The sequence below is a fragment of the Salvelinus alpinus genome, chromosome 2 (assembly GCF_045679555.1).
Source record: "Salvelinus alpinus chromosome 2, SLU_Salpinus.1, whole genome shotgun sequence".
Taxonomy (NCBI): domain Eukaryota; kingdom Metazoa; phylum Chordata; class Actinopteri; order Salmoniformes; family Salmonidae; genus Salvelinus; species Salvelinus alpinus.
The window spans coordinates 90097286-90111771 of NC_092087.1; the positions used below are offsets into that span (position 1 = coordinate 90097286).

General features: G+C 55.2%; 1 protein-coding gene across 2 annotated transcripts in view; it reads left to right on the forward strand.

Annotated features, from left to right (window-relative positions):
* The window catches only part of pkd1a (polycystic kidney disease 1a), a 173188-nt gene that overhangs the window by 145665 nt on the left and 13037 nt on the right, over nucleotides 1-14486 (forward strand). For both annotated transcript variants that reach the window (XM_071389881.1, XM_071389882.1), the window contains one exon: nucleotides 12822-12956. In XM_071389881.1, the coding sequence (XP_071245982.1) occupies nucleotides 12822-12956 (135 nt within the window). The remainder of the gene's footprint in view (nucleotides 1-12821; nucleotides 12957-14486) is intronic.

Here is a 14486-nt window from a genome sequence, read left to right on the forward strand (position 1 = left end):
GGGAGGGAGGGGTTAGCTCTACTGCTGAAGTTCAGATTGGTAGGGAGGGAGGGGGTTAGCTCTACTGCTGAAGTTCAGATTGAGAGAGAGGGGGAGGGAGGGGGTTAGGTCTACTGCTGAAGGTCAGATTGAGAGAGAGGGGGAGAGAGGGGTTAGCTCTACTGCTGAAGGTCAGATTGAGAGATAGGGGGAGGGAGGGGGTTAGCTCTACTGCTACAGGTCAGATTGAGAGAGAGAGGGAGGGAGGGGGTTAGCTCTACTGCTGAAGGTCAGATTGAGAGAGAGGGGGAGGGAGGGGGTTAGCTCTACTGCTGAAGGTCAGATTGAGAGAGAGAGGGGGAGGGAGGGGGTTAGGTCTACTGCTGAAAGTCAGATTGAGAGAGAGAGGGGGAGGGAGGGGGTTAGCTCTACTGCTGAAGGTCAGATTGGTAGGGAGGGAGGGGGTTAGCTCTACTGCTGAAGTTCAGATTGAGAGAGAGGGGGAGGGAGGGGGTTAGGTCTACTGCTGAAGGTCAGATTGAGAGAGAGGGGGAGGGAGGGGTTAGCTCTACTGCTGAAGGTCAGATTGAGAGAGAGAGGGGGAGGGAGGGGGTTAGGTCTACTGCTGAAGGTCAGATTGAGAGAGAGAGGGGGAGGGAGGGGGTTAGCTCTACTGCTGAAGGTCAGATTGAGAGAGAGAGGGGGAGGGAGGGGTTAGCTCTACTGCTGAAGGTCAGATTGAGAGAGGGGGAGGGAGGGGGGTAGCTCTACTGCTGAAGGTCAGATTGAGAGAGAGAGGGGGAGGGAGGGAGGGGGTTAGCTCTACTGCTGAAGGTCAGATTGAGAGAGAGAGGGGGAGGGAGGGAGGGGTTAGCTCTACTGCTGAAGGTCAGATTGAGAGATAGGGGGAGGGAGGGGGTTAGCTCTACTGCTACAGGTCAGATTGAGAGAGAGAGGGAGGGAGGGGGTTAGCTCTACTGCTGAAGGTCAGATTGAGAGAGAGGGGGAGGGAGGGGGTTAGCTCTACTGCTGAAGGTCAGATTGAGAGAGAGAGGGGGAGGGAGGGGGTTAGGTCTACTGCTGAAAGTCAGATTGAGAGAGAGAGGGGGAGGGAGGGGGTTAGCTCTACTGCTGAAGGTCAGATTGGTAGGGAGGGAGGGTGTTAGCTCTACTGCTGAAGTTCAGATTGAGAGAGAGGGGGAGGGAGGGGGTTAGGTCTACTGCTGAAGGTCAGATTGAGAGAGAGGGGGAGGGAGGGGTTAGCTCTACTGCTGAAGGTCAGATTGAGATATAGGGGGAGGGAGGGGGTTAGCTCTACTGCTACAGGTCAGATTGAGAGAGAGAGGGAGGGAGGGGGTTAGCTCTACTGCTGAAGGTCAGATTGAGAGAGAGGGGGAGGGAGGGGGTTAGCTCTACTGCTGAAGGTCAGATTGAGAGAGAGAGGGGGAGGGAGGGAGGGGTTAGCTCTACTGCTGAAGTTCAGATTGGTAGGGAGGGAGGGGGTTAGCTCTACTGCTGAAGTTCAGATTGAGAGAGAGGGGGAGGGAGGGGGTTAGGTCTACTGCTGAAGGTCAGATTGAGAGAGAGGGGGAGGGAGGGGTTAGCTCTACTGCTGAAGGTCAGATTGAGAGATAGGGGGAGGGAGGGGGTTAGCTCTACTGCTACAGGTCAGATTGAGAGAGAGAGGGAGGGAGGGGGTTAGCTCTACTGCTGAAGGTCAGATTGAGAGAGAGGGGGAGGGAGGGGGTTAGCTCTACTGCTGAAGGTCAGATTGAGAGAGAGAGGGGGAGGGAGGGGGTTAGGTCTACTGCTGAAAGTCAGATTGAGAGAGAGAGGGGGAGGGAGGGGGTTAGCTCTACTGCTGAAGGTCAGATTGGTAGGGAGGGAGGGGGTTAGCTCTACTGCTGAAGTTCAGATTGAGAGAGAGGGGGAGGGAGGGGGTTAGGTCTACTGCTGAAGGTCAGATTGAGAGAGAGGGGGAGGGAGGGGTTAGCTCTACTGCTGAAGGTCAGATTGAGATATAGGGGGAGGGAGGGGGTTAGCTCTACTGCTACAGGTCAGATTGAGAGAGAGAGGGAGGGAGGGGGTTAGCTCTACTGCTGAAGGTCAGATTGAGAGAGAGGGGGAGGGAGGGGGTTAGCTCTACTGCTGAAGGTCAGATTGAGAGAGAGAGGGGGAGGGAGGGAGGGGTTAGCTCTACTGCTGAAGTTCAGATTGGTAGGGAGGGAGGGGGTTAGCTCTACTGCTGAAGTTCAGATTGAGAGAGAGGGGGAGGGAGGGGGTTAGGTCTACTGCTGAAGGTCAGATTGAGAGAGAGGGGGAGGGAGGGGTTAGCTCTACTGCTGAAGGTCAGATTGAGAGATAGGGGGAGGGAGGGGGTTAGCTCTACTGCTACAGGTCAGATTGAGAGAGAGAGGGAGGGAGGGGGTTAGCTCTACTGCTGAAGGTCAGATTGAGAGAGAGGGGGAGGGAGGGGGTTAGCTCTACTGCTGAAGGTCAGATTGAGAGAGAGAGGGGGAGGGAGGGGGTTAGGTCTACTGCTGAAGGTCAGATTGAGAGAGAGAGGGGGAGGGAGGGGGTTAGCTCTACTGCTGAAGGTCAGATTGAGAGAGAGAGGGGGAGGGAGGGGTTAGCTCTACTGCTGAAGGTCAGATTGAGAGAGGGGGAGGGAGGGGGGTAGCTCTACTGCTGAAGGTCAGATTGAGAGAGAGAGGGGGAGGGAGGGAGGGGGTTAGCTCTACTGCTGAAGGTCAGATTGAGAGAGAGAGGGGGAGGGAGGGAGGGGTTAGCTCTACTGCTGAAGTTCAGATTGGTAGGGAGGGAGGGGGTTAGCTCTACTGCTGAAGTTCAGATTGAGAGAGAGGGGGAGGGAGGGGGTTAGGTCTACTGCTGAAGGTCAGATTGAGAGAGAGGGGGAGAGAGGGGTTAGCTCTACTGCTGAAGGTCAGATTGAGAGATAGGGGGAGGGAGGGGGTTAGCTCTACTGCTACAGGTCAGATTGAGAGAGAGAGGGAGGGAGGGGGTTAGCTCTACTGCTGAAGGTCAGATTGAGAGAGAGGGGGAGGGAGGGGGTTAGCTCTACTGCTGAAGGTCAGATTGAGAGAGAGAGGGGGAGGGAGGGGGTTAGGTCTACTGCTGAAAGTCAGATTGAGAGAGAGAGGGGGAGGGAGGGGGTTAGCTCTACTGCTGAAGGTCAGATTGGTAGGGAGGGAGGGGGTTAGCTCTACTGCTGAAGTTCAGATTGAGAGAGAGGGGGAGGGAGGGGGTTAGGTCTACTGCTGAAGGTCAGATTGAGAGAGAGGGGGAGGGAGGGGTTAGCTCTACTGCTGAAGGTCAGATTGAGAGAGAGAGGGGGAGGGAGGGGGTTAGGTCTACTGCTGAAGGTCAGATTGAGAGAGAGAGGGGGAGGGAGGGGGTTAGCTCTACTGCTGAAGGTCAGATTGAGAGAGAGAGGGGGAGGGAGGGGTTAGCTCTACTGCTGAAGGTCAGATTGAGAGAGGGGGAGGGAGGGGGGTAGCTCTACTGCTGAAGGTCAGATTGAGAGAGAGAGGGGGAGGGAGGGAGGGGGTTAGCTCTACTGCTGAAGGTCAGATTGAGAGAGAGAGGGGGAGGGAGGGAGGGGTTAGCTCTACTGCTGAAGGTCAGATTGAGAGATAGGGGGAGGGAGGGGGTTAGCTCTACTGCTACAGGTCAGATTGAGAGAGAGAGGGAGGGAGGGGGTTAGCTCTACTGCTGAAGGTCAGATTGAGAGAGAGGGGGAGGGAGGGGGTTAGCTCTACTGCTGAAGGTCAGATTGAGAGAGAGAGGGGGAGGGAGGGGGTTAGGTCTACTGCTGAAAGTCAGATTGAGAGAGAGAGGGGGAGGGAGGGGGTTAGCTCTACTGCTGAAGGTCAGATTGGTAGGGAGGGAGGGTGTTAGCTCTACTGCTGAAGTTCAGATTGAGAGAGAGGGGGAGGGAGGGGGTTAGGTCTACTGCTGAAGGTCAGATTGAGAGAGAGGGGGAGGGAGGGGTTAGCTCTACTGCTGAAGGTCAGATTGAGATATAGGGGGAGGGAGGGGGTTAGCTCTACTGCTACAGGTCAGATTGAGAGAGAGAGGGAGGGAGGGGGTTAGCTCTACTGCTGAAGGTCAGATTGAGAGAGAGGGGGAGGGAGGGGGTTAGCTCTACTGCTGAAGGTCAGATTGAGAGAGAGAGGGGGAGGGAGGGAGGGGTTAGCTCTACTGCTGAAGTTCAGATTGGTAGGGAGGGAGGGGGTTAGCTCTACTGCTGAAGTTCAGATTGAGAGAGAGGGGGAGGGAGGGGGTTAGGTCTACTGCTGAAGGTCAGATTGAGAGAGAGGGGGAGGGAGGGGTTAGCTCTACTGCTGAAGGTCAGATTGAGAGATAGGGGGAGGGAGGGGGTTAGCTCTACTGCTACAGGTCAGATTGAGAGAGAGAGGGAGGGAGGGGGTTAGCTCTACTGCTGAAGGTCAGATTGAGAGAGAGGGGGAGGGAGGGGGTTAGCTCTACTGCTGAAGGTCAGATTGAGAGAGAGAGGGGGAGGGAGGGGGTTAGGTCTACTGCTGAAAGTCAGATTGAGAGAGAGAGGGGGAGGGAGGGGGTTAGCTCTACTGCTGAAGGTCAGATTGGTAGGGAGGGAGGGGGTTAGCTCTACTGCTGAAGTTCAGATTGAGAGAGAGGGGGAGGGAGGGGGTTAGGTCTACTGCTGAAGGTCAGATTGAGAGAGAGGGGGAGGGAGGGGTTAGCTCTACTGCTGAAGGTCAGATTGAGATATAGGGGGAGGGAGGGGGTTAGCTCTACTGCTACAGGTCAGATTGAGAGAGAGAGGGAGGGAGGGGGTTAGCTCTACTGCTGAAGGTCAGATTGAGAGAGAGGGGGAGGGAGGGGGTTAGCTCTACTGCTGAAGGTCAGATTGAGAGAGAGAGGGGGAGGGAGGGAGGGGTTAGCTCTACTGCTGAAGTTCAGATTGGTAGGGAGGGAGGGGGTTAGCTCTACTGCTGAAGTTCAGATTGAGAGAGAGGGGGAGGGAGGGGGTTAGGTCTACTGCTGAAGGTCAGATTGAGAGAGAGGGGGAGGGAGGGGTTAGCTCTACTGCTGAAGGTCAGATTGAGAGATAGGGGGAGGGAGGGGGTTAGCTCTACTGCTACAGGTCAGATTGAGAGAGAGAGGGAGGGAGGGGGTTAGCTCTACTGCTGAAGGTCAGATTGAGAGAGAGGGGGAGGGAGGGGGTTAGCTCTACTGCTGAAGGTCAGATTGAGAGAGAGAGGGGGAGGGAGGGGGTTAGGTCTACTGCTGAAGGTCAGATTGAGAGAGAGAGGGGGAGGGAGGGGGTTAGCTCTACTGCTGAAGGTCAGATTGAGAGAGAGAGGGGGAGGGAGGGGTTAGCTCTACTGCTGAAGGTCAGATTGAGAGAGGGGGAGGGAGGGGGGTAGCTCTACTGCTGAAGGTCAGATTGAGAGAGAGAGGGGGAGGGAGGGAGGGGGTTAGCTCTACTGCTGAAGGTCAGATTGAGAGAGAGAGGGGGAGGGAGGGAGGGGTTAGCTCTACTGCTGAAGTTCAGATTGGTAGGGAGGGAGGGGGTTAGCTCTACTGCTGAAGTTCAGATTGAGAGAGAGGGGGAGGGAGGGGGTTAGGTCTACTGCTGAAGGTCAGATTGAGAGAGAGGGGGAGAGAGGGGTTAGCTCTACTGCTGAAGGTCAGATTGAGAGATAGGGGGAGGGAGGGGGTTAGCTCTACTGCTACAGGTCAGATTGAGAGAGAGAGGGAGGGAGGGGGTTAGCTCTACTGCTGAAGGTCAGATTGAGAGAGAGGGGGAGGGAGGGGGTTAGCTCTACTGCTGAAGGTCAGATTGAGAGAGAGGGGGAGGGAGGGGGTTAGGTCTACTGCTGAAAGTCAGATTGAGAGAGAGAGGGGGAGGGAGGGGGTTAGCTCTACTGCTGATGGTCAGATTGGTAGGGAGGGAGGGGGTTAGCTCTACTGCTGAAGTTCAGATTGAGAGAGAGGGGGAGGGAGGGGGTTAGGTCTACTGCTGAAGGTCAGATTGAGAGAGAGGGGGAGGGAGGGGTTAGCTCTACTGCTGAAGGTCAGATTGAGAGAGAGAGGGGGAGGGAGGGGGTTAGGTCTACTGCTGAAGGTCAGATTGAGAGAGAGAGGGGGAGGGAGGGGGTTAGCTCTACTGCTGAAGGTCAGATTGAGAGAGAGAGGGGGAGGGAGGGGTTAGCTCTACTGCTGAAGGTCAGATTGAGAGAGGGGGAGGGAGGGGGGTAGCTCTACTGCTGAAGGTCAGATTGAGAGAGAGAGGGGGAGGGAGGGAGGGGGTTAGCTCTACTGCTGAAGGTCAGATTGAGAGAGAGAGGGGGAGGGAGGGAGGGGTTAGCTCTACTGCTGAAGTTCAGATTGGTAGGGAGGGAGGGGGTTAGCTCTACTGCTGAAGTTCAGATTGAGAGAGAGGGGGAGGGAGGGGGTTAGGTCTACTGCTGAAGGTCAGATTGAGAGAGAGGGGGAGAGAGGGGTTAGCTCTACTGCTGAAGGTCAGATTGAGAGATAGGGGGAGGGAGGGGGTTAGCTCTACTGCTACAGGTCAGATTGAGAGAGAGAGGGAGGGAGGGGGTTAGCTCTACTGCTGAAGGTCAGATTGAGAGAGAGGGGGAGGGAGGGGGTTAGCTCTACTGCTGAAGGTCAGATTGAGAGAGAGAGGGGGAGGGAGGGGGTTAGGTCTACTGCTGAAGGTCAGATTGAGAGAGAGAGGGGGAGGGAGGGGGTTAGCTCTACTGCTGAAGGTCAGATTGAGAGAGAGAGGGGGAGGGAGGGGGTTAGGTCTACTGCTGAAGGTCAGATTGAGAGAGAGAGGGGGAGGGAGGGGGTTAGCTCTACTGCTGAAGGTCAGATTGAGAGAGAGAGGGGGAGGGAGGGATTAGCTCTACTGCTGAAGGTCAGATTGAGAGAGGGGGAGGGAGGGGGGTAGCTCTACTGCTGAAGGTCAGATTGAGAGAGAGAGGGGGAGGGAGGGAGGGGGTTAGCTCTACTGCTGAAGGTCAGATTGAGAGAGAGAGGGGGAGGGAGGGAGGGGTTAGCTCTACTGCTGAAGTTCAGATTGGTAGGGAGGGAGGGGGTTAGCTCTACTGCTGAAGTTCAGATTGAGAGAGAGGGGGAGGGAGGGGGTTAGGTCTACTGCTGAAGGTCAGATTGAGAGAGAGGGGGAGAGAGGGGTTAGCTCTACTGCTGAAGGTCAGATTGAGAGATAGGGGGAGGGAGGGGGTTAGCTCTACTGCTACAGGTCAGATTGAGAGAGAGAGGGAGGGAGGGGGTTAGCTCTACTGCTGAAGGTCAGATTGAGAGAGAGGGGGAGGGAGGGGGTTAGCTCTACTGCTGAAGGTCAGATTGAGAGAGAGAGGGGGAGGGAGGGGGTTAGGTCTACTGCTGAAAGTCAGATTGAGAGAGAGAGGGGGAGGGAGGGGGTTAGCTCTACTGCTGAAGGTCAGATTGGTAGGGAGGGAGGGGGTTAGCTCTACTGCTGAAGTTCAGATTGAGAGAGAGGGGGAGGGAGGGGGTTAGGTCTACTGCTGAAGGTCAGATTGAGAGAGAGGGGGAGGGAGGGGTTAGCTCTACTGCTGAAGGTCAGATTGAGATATAGGGGGAGGGAGGGGGTTAGCTCTACTGCTACAGGTCAGATTGAGAGAGAGAGGGAGGGAGGGGGTTAGCTCTACTGCTGAAGGTCAGATTGAGAGAGAGGGGGAGGGAGGGGGTTAGCTCTACTGCTGAAGGTCAGATTGAGAGAGAGAGGGGGAGGGAGGGGTTAGCTCTACTGCTGAAGCTCAGATTGAGAGAGAGAGGGGGAGGGAGGGAGGGGGTTAGCTCTACTGCTGAAGGTCAGATTGAGAGAGAGAGGGGGAGGGAGGGGTTAGCTCTACTGCTGAAGGTCAGATTGAGAGAGAGAGGGGGAGGGAGGGGGTTAGGTCTACTGCTGAAGGTCAGATTGAGAGAGAGAGGGGGAGGGAGGGGGTTAGCTCTACTGCTGAAGGTCAGATTGAGAGAGAGAGGGGGAGGGAGGGGTTAGCTCTACTGCTGAAGGTCAGATTGAGAGAGGGGGAGGGAGGGGGGTAGCTCTACTGCTGAAGGTCAGATTGAGAGAGAGAGGGGGAGGGAGGGAGGGGGTTAGCTCTACTGCTGAAGGTCAGATTGAGAGAGAGAGGGGGAGGGAGGGAGGGGTTAGCTCTACTGCTGAAGTTCAGATTGGTAGGGAGGGAGGGGGTTAGCTCTACTGCTGAAGTTCAGATTGAGAGAGAGGGGGAGGGAGGGGGTTAGGTCTACTGCTGAAGGTCAGATTGAGAGAGAGGGGGAGAGAGGGGTTAGCTCTACTGCTGAAGGTCAGATTGAGAGATAGGGGGAGGGAGGGGGTTAGCTCTACTGCTACAGGTCAGATTGAGAGAGAGAGGGAGGGAGGGGGTTAGCTCTACTGCTGAAGGTCAGATTGAGAGAGAGGGGGAGGGAGGGGGTTAGCTCTACTGCTGAAGGTCAGATTGAGAGAGAGAGGGGGAGGGAGGGGGTTAGGTCTACTGCTGAAGGTCAGATTGAGAGAGAGAGGGGGAGGGAGGGGGTTAGCTCTACTGCTGAAGGTCAGATTGAGAGAGAGAGGGGGAGGGAGGGGGTTAGGTCTACTGCTGAAGGTCAGATTGAGAGAGAGAGGGGGAGGGAGGGGGTTAGCTCTACTGCTGAAGGTCAGATTGAGAGAGAGAGGGGGAGGGAGGGATTAGCTCTACTGCTGAAGGTCAGATTGAGAGAGGGGGAGGGAGGGGGGTAGCTCTACTGCTGAAGGTCAGATTGAGAGAGAGAGGGGGAGGGAGGGAGGGGGTTAGCTCTACTGCTGAAGGTCAGATTGAGAGAGAGAGGGGGAGGGAGGGAGGGGTTAGCTCTACTGCTGAAGTTCAGATTGGTAGGGAGGGAGGGGGTTAGCTCTACTGCTGAAGTTCAGATTGAGAGAGAGGGGGAGGGAGGGGGTTAGGTCTACTGCTGAAGGTCAGATTGAGAGAGAGGGGGAGAGAGGGGTTAGCTCTACTGCTGAAGGTCAGATTGAGAGATAGGGGGAGGGAGGGGGTTAGCTCTACTGCTACAGGTCAGATTGAGAGAGAGAGGGAGGGAGGGGGTTAGCTCTACTGCTGAAGGTCAGATTGAGAGAGAGGGGGAGGGAGGGGGTTAGCTCTACTGCTGAAGGTCAGATTGAGAGAGAGAGGGGGAGGGAGGGGGTTAGGTCTACTGCTGAAAGTCAGATTGAGAGAGAGAGGGGGAGGGAGGGGGTTAGCTCTACTGCTGAAGGTCAGATTGGTAGGGAGGGAGGGGGTTAGCTCTACTGCTGAAGTTCAGATTGAGAGAGAGGGGGAGGGAGGGGGTTAGGTCTACTGCTGAAGGTCAGATTGAGAGAGAGGGGGAGGGAGGGGTTAGCTCTACTGCTGAAGGTCAGATTGAGATATAGGGGGAGGGAGGGGGTTAGCTCTACTGCTACAGGTCAGATTGAGAGAGAGAGGGAGGGAGGGGGTTAGCTCTACTGCTGAAGGTCAGATTGAGAGAGAGGGGGAGGGAGGGGGTTAGCTCTACTGCTGAAGGTCAGATTGAGAGAGAGAGGGGGAGGGAGGGAGGGGTTAGCTCTACTGCTGAAGTTCAGATTGGTAGGGAGGGAGGGGGTTAGCTCTACTGCTGAAGTTCAGATTGAGAGAGAGGGGGAGGGAGGGGGTTAGGTCTACTGCTGAAGGTCAGATTGAGAGAGAGGGGGAGGGAGGGGTTAGCTCTACTGCTGAAGGTCAGATTGAGAGATAGGGGGAGGGAGGGGGTTAGCTCTACTGCTACAGGTCAGATTGAGAGAGAGAGGGAGGGAGGGGGTTAGCTCTACTGCTGAAGGTCAGATTGAGAGAGAGGGGGAGGGAGGGGGTTAGCTCTACTGCTGAAGGTCAGATTGAGAGAGAGAGGGGGAGGGAGGGGGTTAGGTCTACTGCTGAAGGTCAGATTGAGAGAGAGAGGGGGAGGGAGGGGGTTAGCTCTACTGCTGAAGGTCAGATTGAGAGAGAGAGGGGGAGGGAGGGGTTAGCTCTACTGCTGAAGGTCAGATTGAGAGAGGGGGAGGGAGGGGGGTAGCTCTACTGCTGAAGGTCAGATTGAGAGAGAGAGGGGGAGGGAGGGAGGGGGTTAGCTCTACTGCTGAAGGTCAGATTGAGAGAGAGAGGGGGAGGGAGGGAGGGGTTAGCTCTACTGCTGAAGTTCAGATTTGTAGGGAGGGAGGGGGTTAGCTCTACTGCTGAAGTTCAGATTGAGAGAGAGGGGGAGGGAGGGGGTTAGGTCTACTGCTGAAGGTCAGATTGAGAGAGAGGGGGAGAGAGGGGTTAGCTCTACTGCTGAAGGTCAGATTGAGAGATAGGGGGAGGGAGGGGGTTAGCTCTACTGCTACAGGTCAGATTGAGAGAGAGAGGGAGGGAGGGGGTTAGCTCTACTGCTGAAGGTCAGATTGAGAGAGAGGGGGAGGGAGGGGGTTAGCTCTACTGCTGAAGGTCAGATTGAGAGAGAGAGGGGGAGGGAGGGGGTTAGGTCTACTGCTGAAAGTCAGATTGAGAGAGAGAGGGGGAGGGAGGGGGTTAGCTCTACTGCTGAAGGTCAGATTGGTAGGGAGGGAGGGGGTTAGCTCTACTGCTGAAGTTCAGATTGAGAGAGAGGGGGAGGGAGGGGGTTAGGTCTACTGCTGAAGGTCAGATTGAGAGAGAGGGGGAGGGAGGGGTTAGCTCTACTGCTGAAGGTCAGATTGAGAGAGAGAGGGGGAGGGAGGGGGTTAGGTCTACTGCTGAAGGTCAGATTGAGAGAGAGAGGGGGAGGGAGGGGGTTAGCTCTACTGCTGAAGGTCAGATTGAGAGAGAGAGGGGGAGGGAGGGGTTAGCTCTACTGCTGAAGGTCAGATTGAGAGAGGGGGAGGGAGGGGGGTAGCTCTACTGCTGAAGGTCAGATTGAGAGAGAGAGGGGGAGGGAGGGAGGGGGTTAGCTCTACTGCTGAAGGTCAGATTGAGAGAGAGAGGGGGAGGGAGGGAGGGGTTAGCTCTACTGCTGAAGTTCAGATTGGTAGGGAGGGAGGGGGTTAGCTCTACTGCTGAAGTTCAGATTGAGAGAGAGGGGGAGGGAGGGGGTTAGGTCTACTGCTGAAGGTCAGATTGAGAGAGAGGGGGAGAGAGGGGTTAGCTCTACTGCTGAAGGTCAGATTGAGAGATAGGGGGAGGGAGGGGGTTAGCTCTACTGCTACAGGTCAGATTGAGAGAGAAAGGGGGAGGGAGGGGGTTAGCTCTACTGCTGAAGGTCAGATTGAGAGAGAGGGGGAGGGAGGGGGTTAGCTCTACTGCTGAAGGTCAGATTGAGAGAGAGAGGGGGAGGGAGGGGGTTAGCTCTACTGCTGAAGGTCAGATTGGTAGGGAGGGAGGGGGTTAGCTCTACTGCTGAAGTTCAGATTGAGAGAGAGGGGGAGGGAGGGGGTTAGGTCTACTGCTGAAGGTCAGATTGAGAGAGAGGGGGAGGGAGGGGTTAGCTCTACTGCTGAAGGTCAGATTGAGAGAGAGGGGGAGGGAGGGGGTTAGCTCTACTGCTGAAGGTCAGATTGAGAGAGAGAGGGGGAGGGAGGGGGTTAGGTCTACTGCTGAAAGTCAGATTGAGAGAGAGAGGGGGAGGGAGGGGGTTAGCTCTACTGCTGAAGGTCAGATTGGTAGGGAGGGAGGGGGTTAGCTCTACTGCTGAAGTTCAGATTGAGAGAGAGGGGGAGGGAGGGGGTTAGGTCTACTGCTGAAGGTCAGATTGAGAGAGAGGGGGAGGGAGGGGTTAGCTCTACTGCTGAAGGTCAGATTGAGAGATAGGGGGAGGGAGGGGGTTAGCTCTACTGCTACAGGTCAGATTGAGAGAGAGAGGGAGGGAGGGGGTTAGCTCTACTGCTGAAGGTCAGATTGAGAGAGAGGGGGAGGGAGGGGGTTAGCTCTACTGCTGAAGGTCAGATTGAGAGAGAGAGGGGGAGGGAGGGGGTTAGGTCTACTGCTGAAGGTCAGATTGAGAGAGAGAGGGGGAGGGAGGGGGTTAGCTCTACTGCTGAAGGTCAGATTGAGAGAGAGAGGCGGAGGGAGGGGTTAGCTCTACTGCTGAAGGTCAGATTGAGAGAGGGGGAGGGAGGGGGGTAGCTCTACTGCTGAAGGTCAGATTGAGAGAGAGAGGGGGAGGGAGGGAGGGGGTTAGCTCTACTGCTGAAGGTCAGATTGAGAGAGAGAGGGGGAGGGAGGGAGGGGTTAGCTCTACTGCTGAAGTTCAGATTGGTAGGGAGGGAGGGGGTTAGCTCTACTGCTGAAGTTCAGATTGAGAGAGGGGGAGGGAGGGGGTTAGGTCTACTGCTGAAGGTCAGATTGAGAGAGAGGGGGAGAGAGGGGTTAGCTCTACTGCTGAAGGTCAGATTGAGAGATAGGGGGAGGGAGGGGGTTAGCTCTACTGCTGCAGGTCAGATTGAGAGAGAGAGGGAGGGAGGGGGTTAGCTCTACTGCTGAAGGTCAGATTGAGAGAGAGGGGGAGGGAGGGGGTTAGCTCTACTGCTGAAGGTCAGATTGAGAGAGAGAGGGGGAGGGAGGGGGTTAGGTCTACTGCTGAAGGTCAGATTGAGAGAGAGAGGGGGAGGGAGGGGGTTAGCTCTACTGCTGAAGGTCAGATTGAGAGAATGGATCCAATGCAGATTTACCACACCAAAAAACAAATCTCTTTCTCTCTCCCTCACTCCTCCTTCCCTCCCTCCCTCCCTCTGTCCATCTCCCCTCCCTCTCCCCCTCTCTCTTCCTCTCTCTCACCAGGCGTCCCACCAGTTGCGTTTCCTGAGGGAGTGGGCAGTGTTTGGCAGGGCTCTAAGACGCTCTGTCTGGGAACTGATAGGAGCAGGTCTGGTCCTGCTGGTGCTGCTGCTGGCCTACTCACACACAGGACACCTGGTAACACACACACACACACACACACACACACACACACACACACACACACACACACACACACAGGACACCTGGTAACTCACACACTCAAGTGGTGACCTGTATTCCTCTTCATTACCAGAAGCCTTTCTGTGGTAGAGAACAGCAGCATCTCTTCTAGTCAACAAGTGACGTGACAGACTGACTATATGCGGTTTGGTTGTTTCAATGTGTGAGGGAGAGAGAAGGAAGGGAGAGGGAGAGAGAGAGAGAGAGAGAGAGAGAGAGAGAGAGAGAGAGAGTCATGCTCAACATGAGCTCCTGATATATTTGATTTTTTAGGTTTTTAGAATGAGATAAACACTCTAATCGAAGAAGAATTCCAGACAAGAAGTGATGAACAACAACTCTATACATTCAGAATAGAAAAAAAAAGTAACTTTGCGCCTCAAGTTAAGAAGTCTTGAGTCTAGCTAGCTAGCTACACAACAAAGACCCAGCCAGCAGACTAACAAGCTAGCCATAAGAAACGAGCTAGAACAAACCTAACAAGGTCAGTTAATACAACTACATCAAACGACCAAACTGAGTGAGTAAACCAAAAAGGAGCACGGACTAACTGTAAACATATCTTCAGTCTTTTGTGTGAGGATTTTTCACTATATTTGCTGATTTTTGAAAGTAGCGCGAACAGCAGACGAACAAATCGGTTGCCATGGCAACGGGGCAGCAGAACAGCGCAGCAGTAGCGGTAGTAGCAGAGCGCACAGACACCATGTCCCCACTCCCCCTCAGCGCAGAATCCATTCTCTACCCAAAAAAGGCCAAAAATGACACAATGAGGAAAGCTTTCAAACAGAAACTACTAGAGGAGAGGCCAGAAACCCTTTTTGCAGACCTCTACAAAAACGGTGACGTGAGTAATCTCATCTTCCTCACTGACCAGCCAAATGCATGGCGCTCAGCAGTCTGCTCTCACTACCCATGCATAAAGAAAGAGGGAATCTGTAATGGGTGGAAGCTGAAAATCAAAGAGACAGACGACCCTGACAGCACCATGATAACAATCAACCTCTACAAGACTGGGACTGTCATGGTGCAAGGTAACATCAGGCTGTTTGAAACAGACTTTCAGACCATTAAGGAGAGAGCGGAGAGAGAGAAGGACACCACCAGTGACATGCCCTCCCACAAGACAAACTCCCCCAGCACCACCCTCACCCTTACCCTCCCCACCCAACAAGGCACATCCAGCACCTCTCTTCCCACCATAGTGGAGGACACGCCCCAAGAGGAGAGCGACCCCCTCAGTGCAGAGCAGGCTCAGGCCCTCCTCACCACCATGGCTGCCATGAGGGATGAGTTCACCAAACTGGAGGGGGAGGTGGTCCTGCTCAGGGAGAGCGTGAGCAAACAGCAACCAGACAACCACACCTTAGAGGAGCTCCTAACCAAGGTGAGGACAGAGCAGGACAGCAGCTTTGCAACACAGCTGAAAGAGGTTCAGCAAGAGAGAGACGGACTCAAGAGAGAGCTGGCTGATCTAACAAAGGA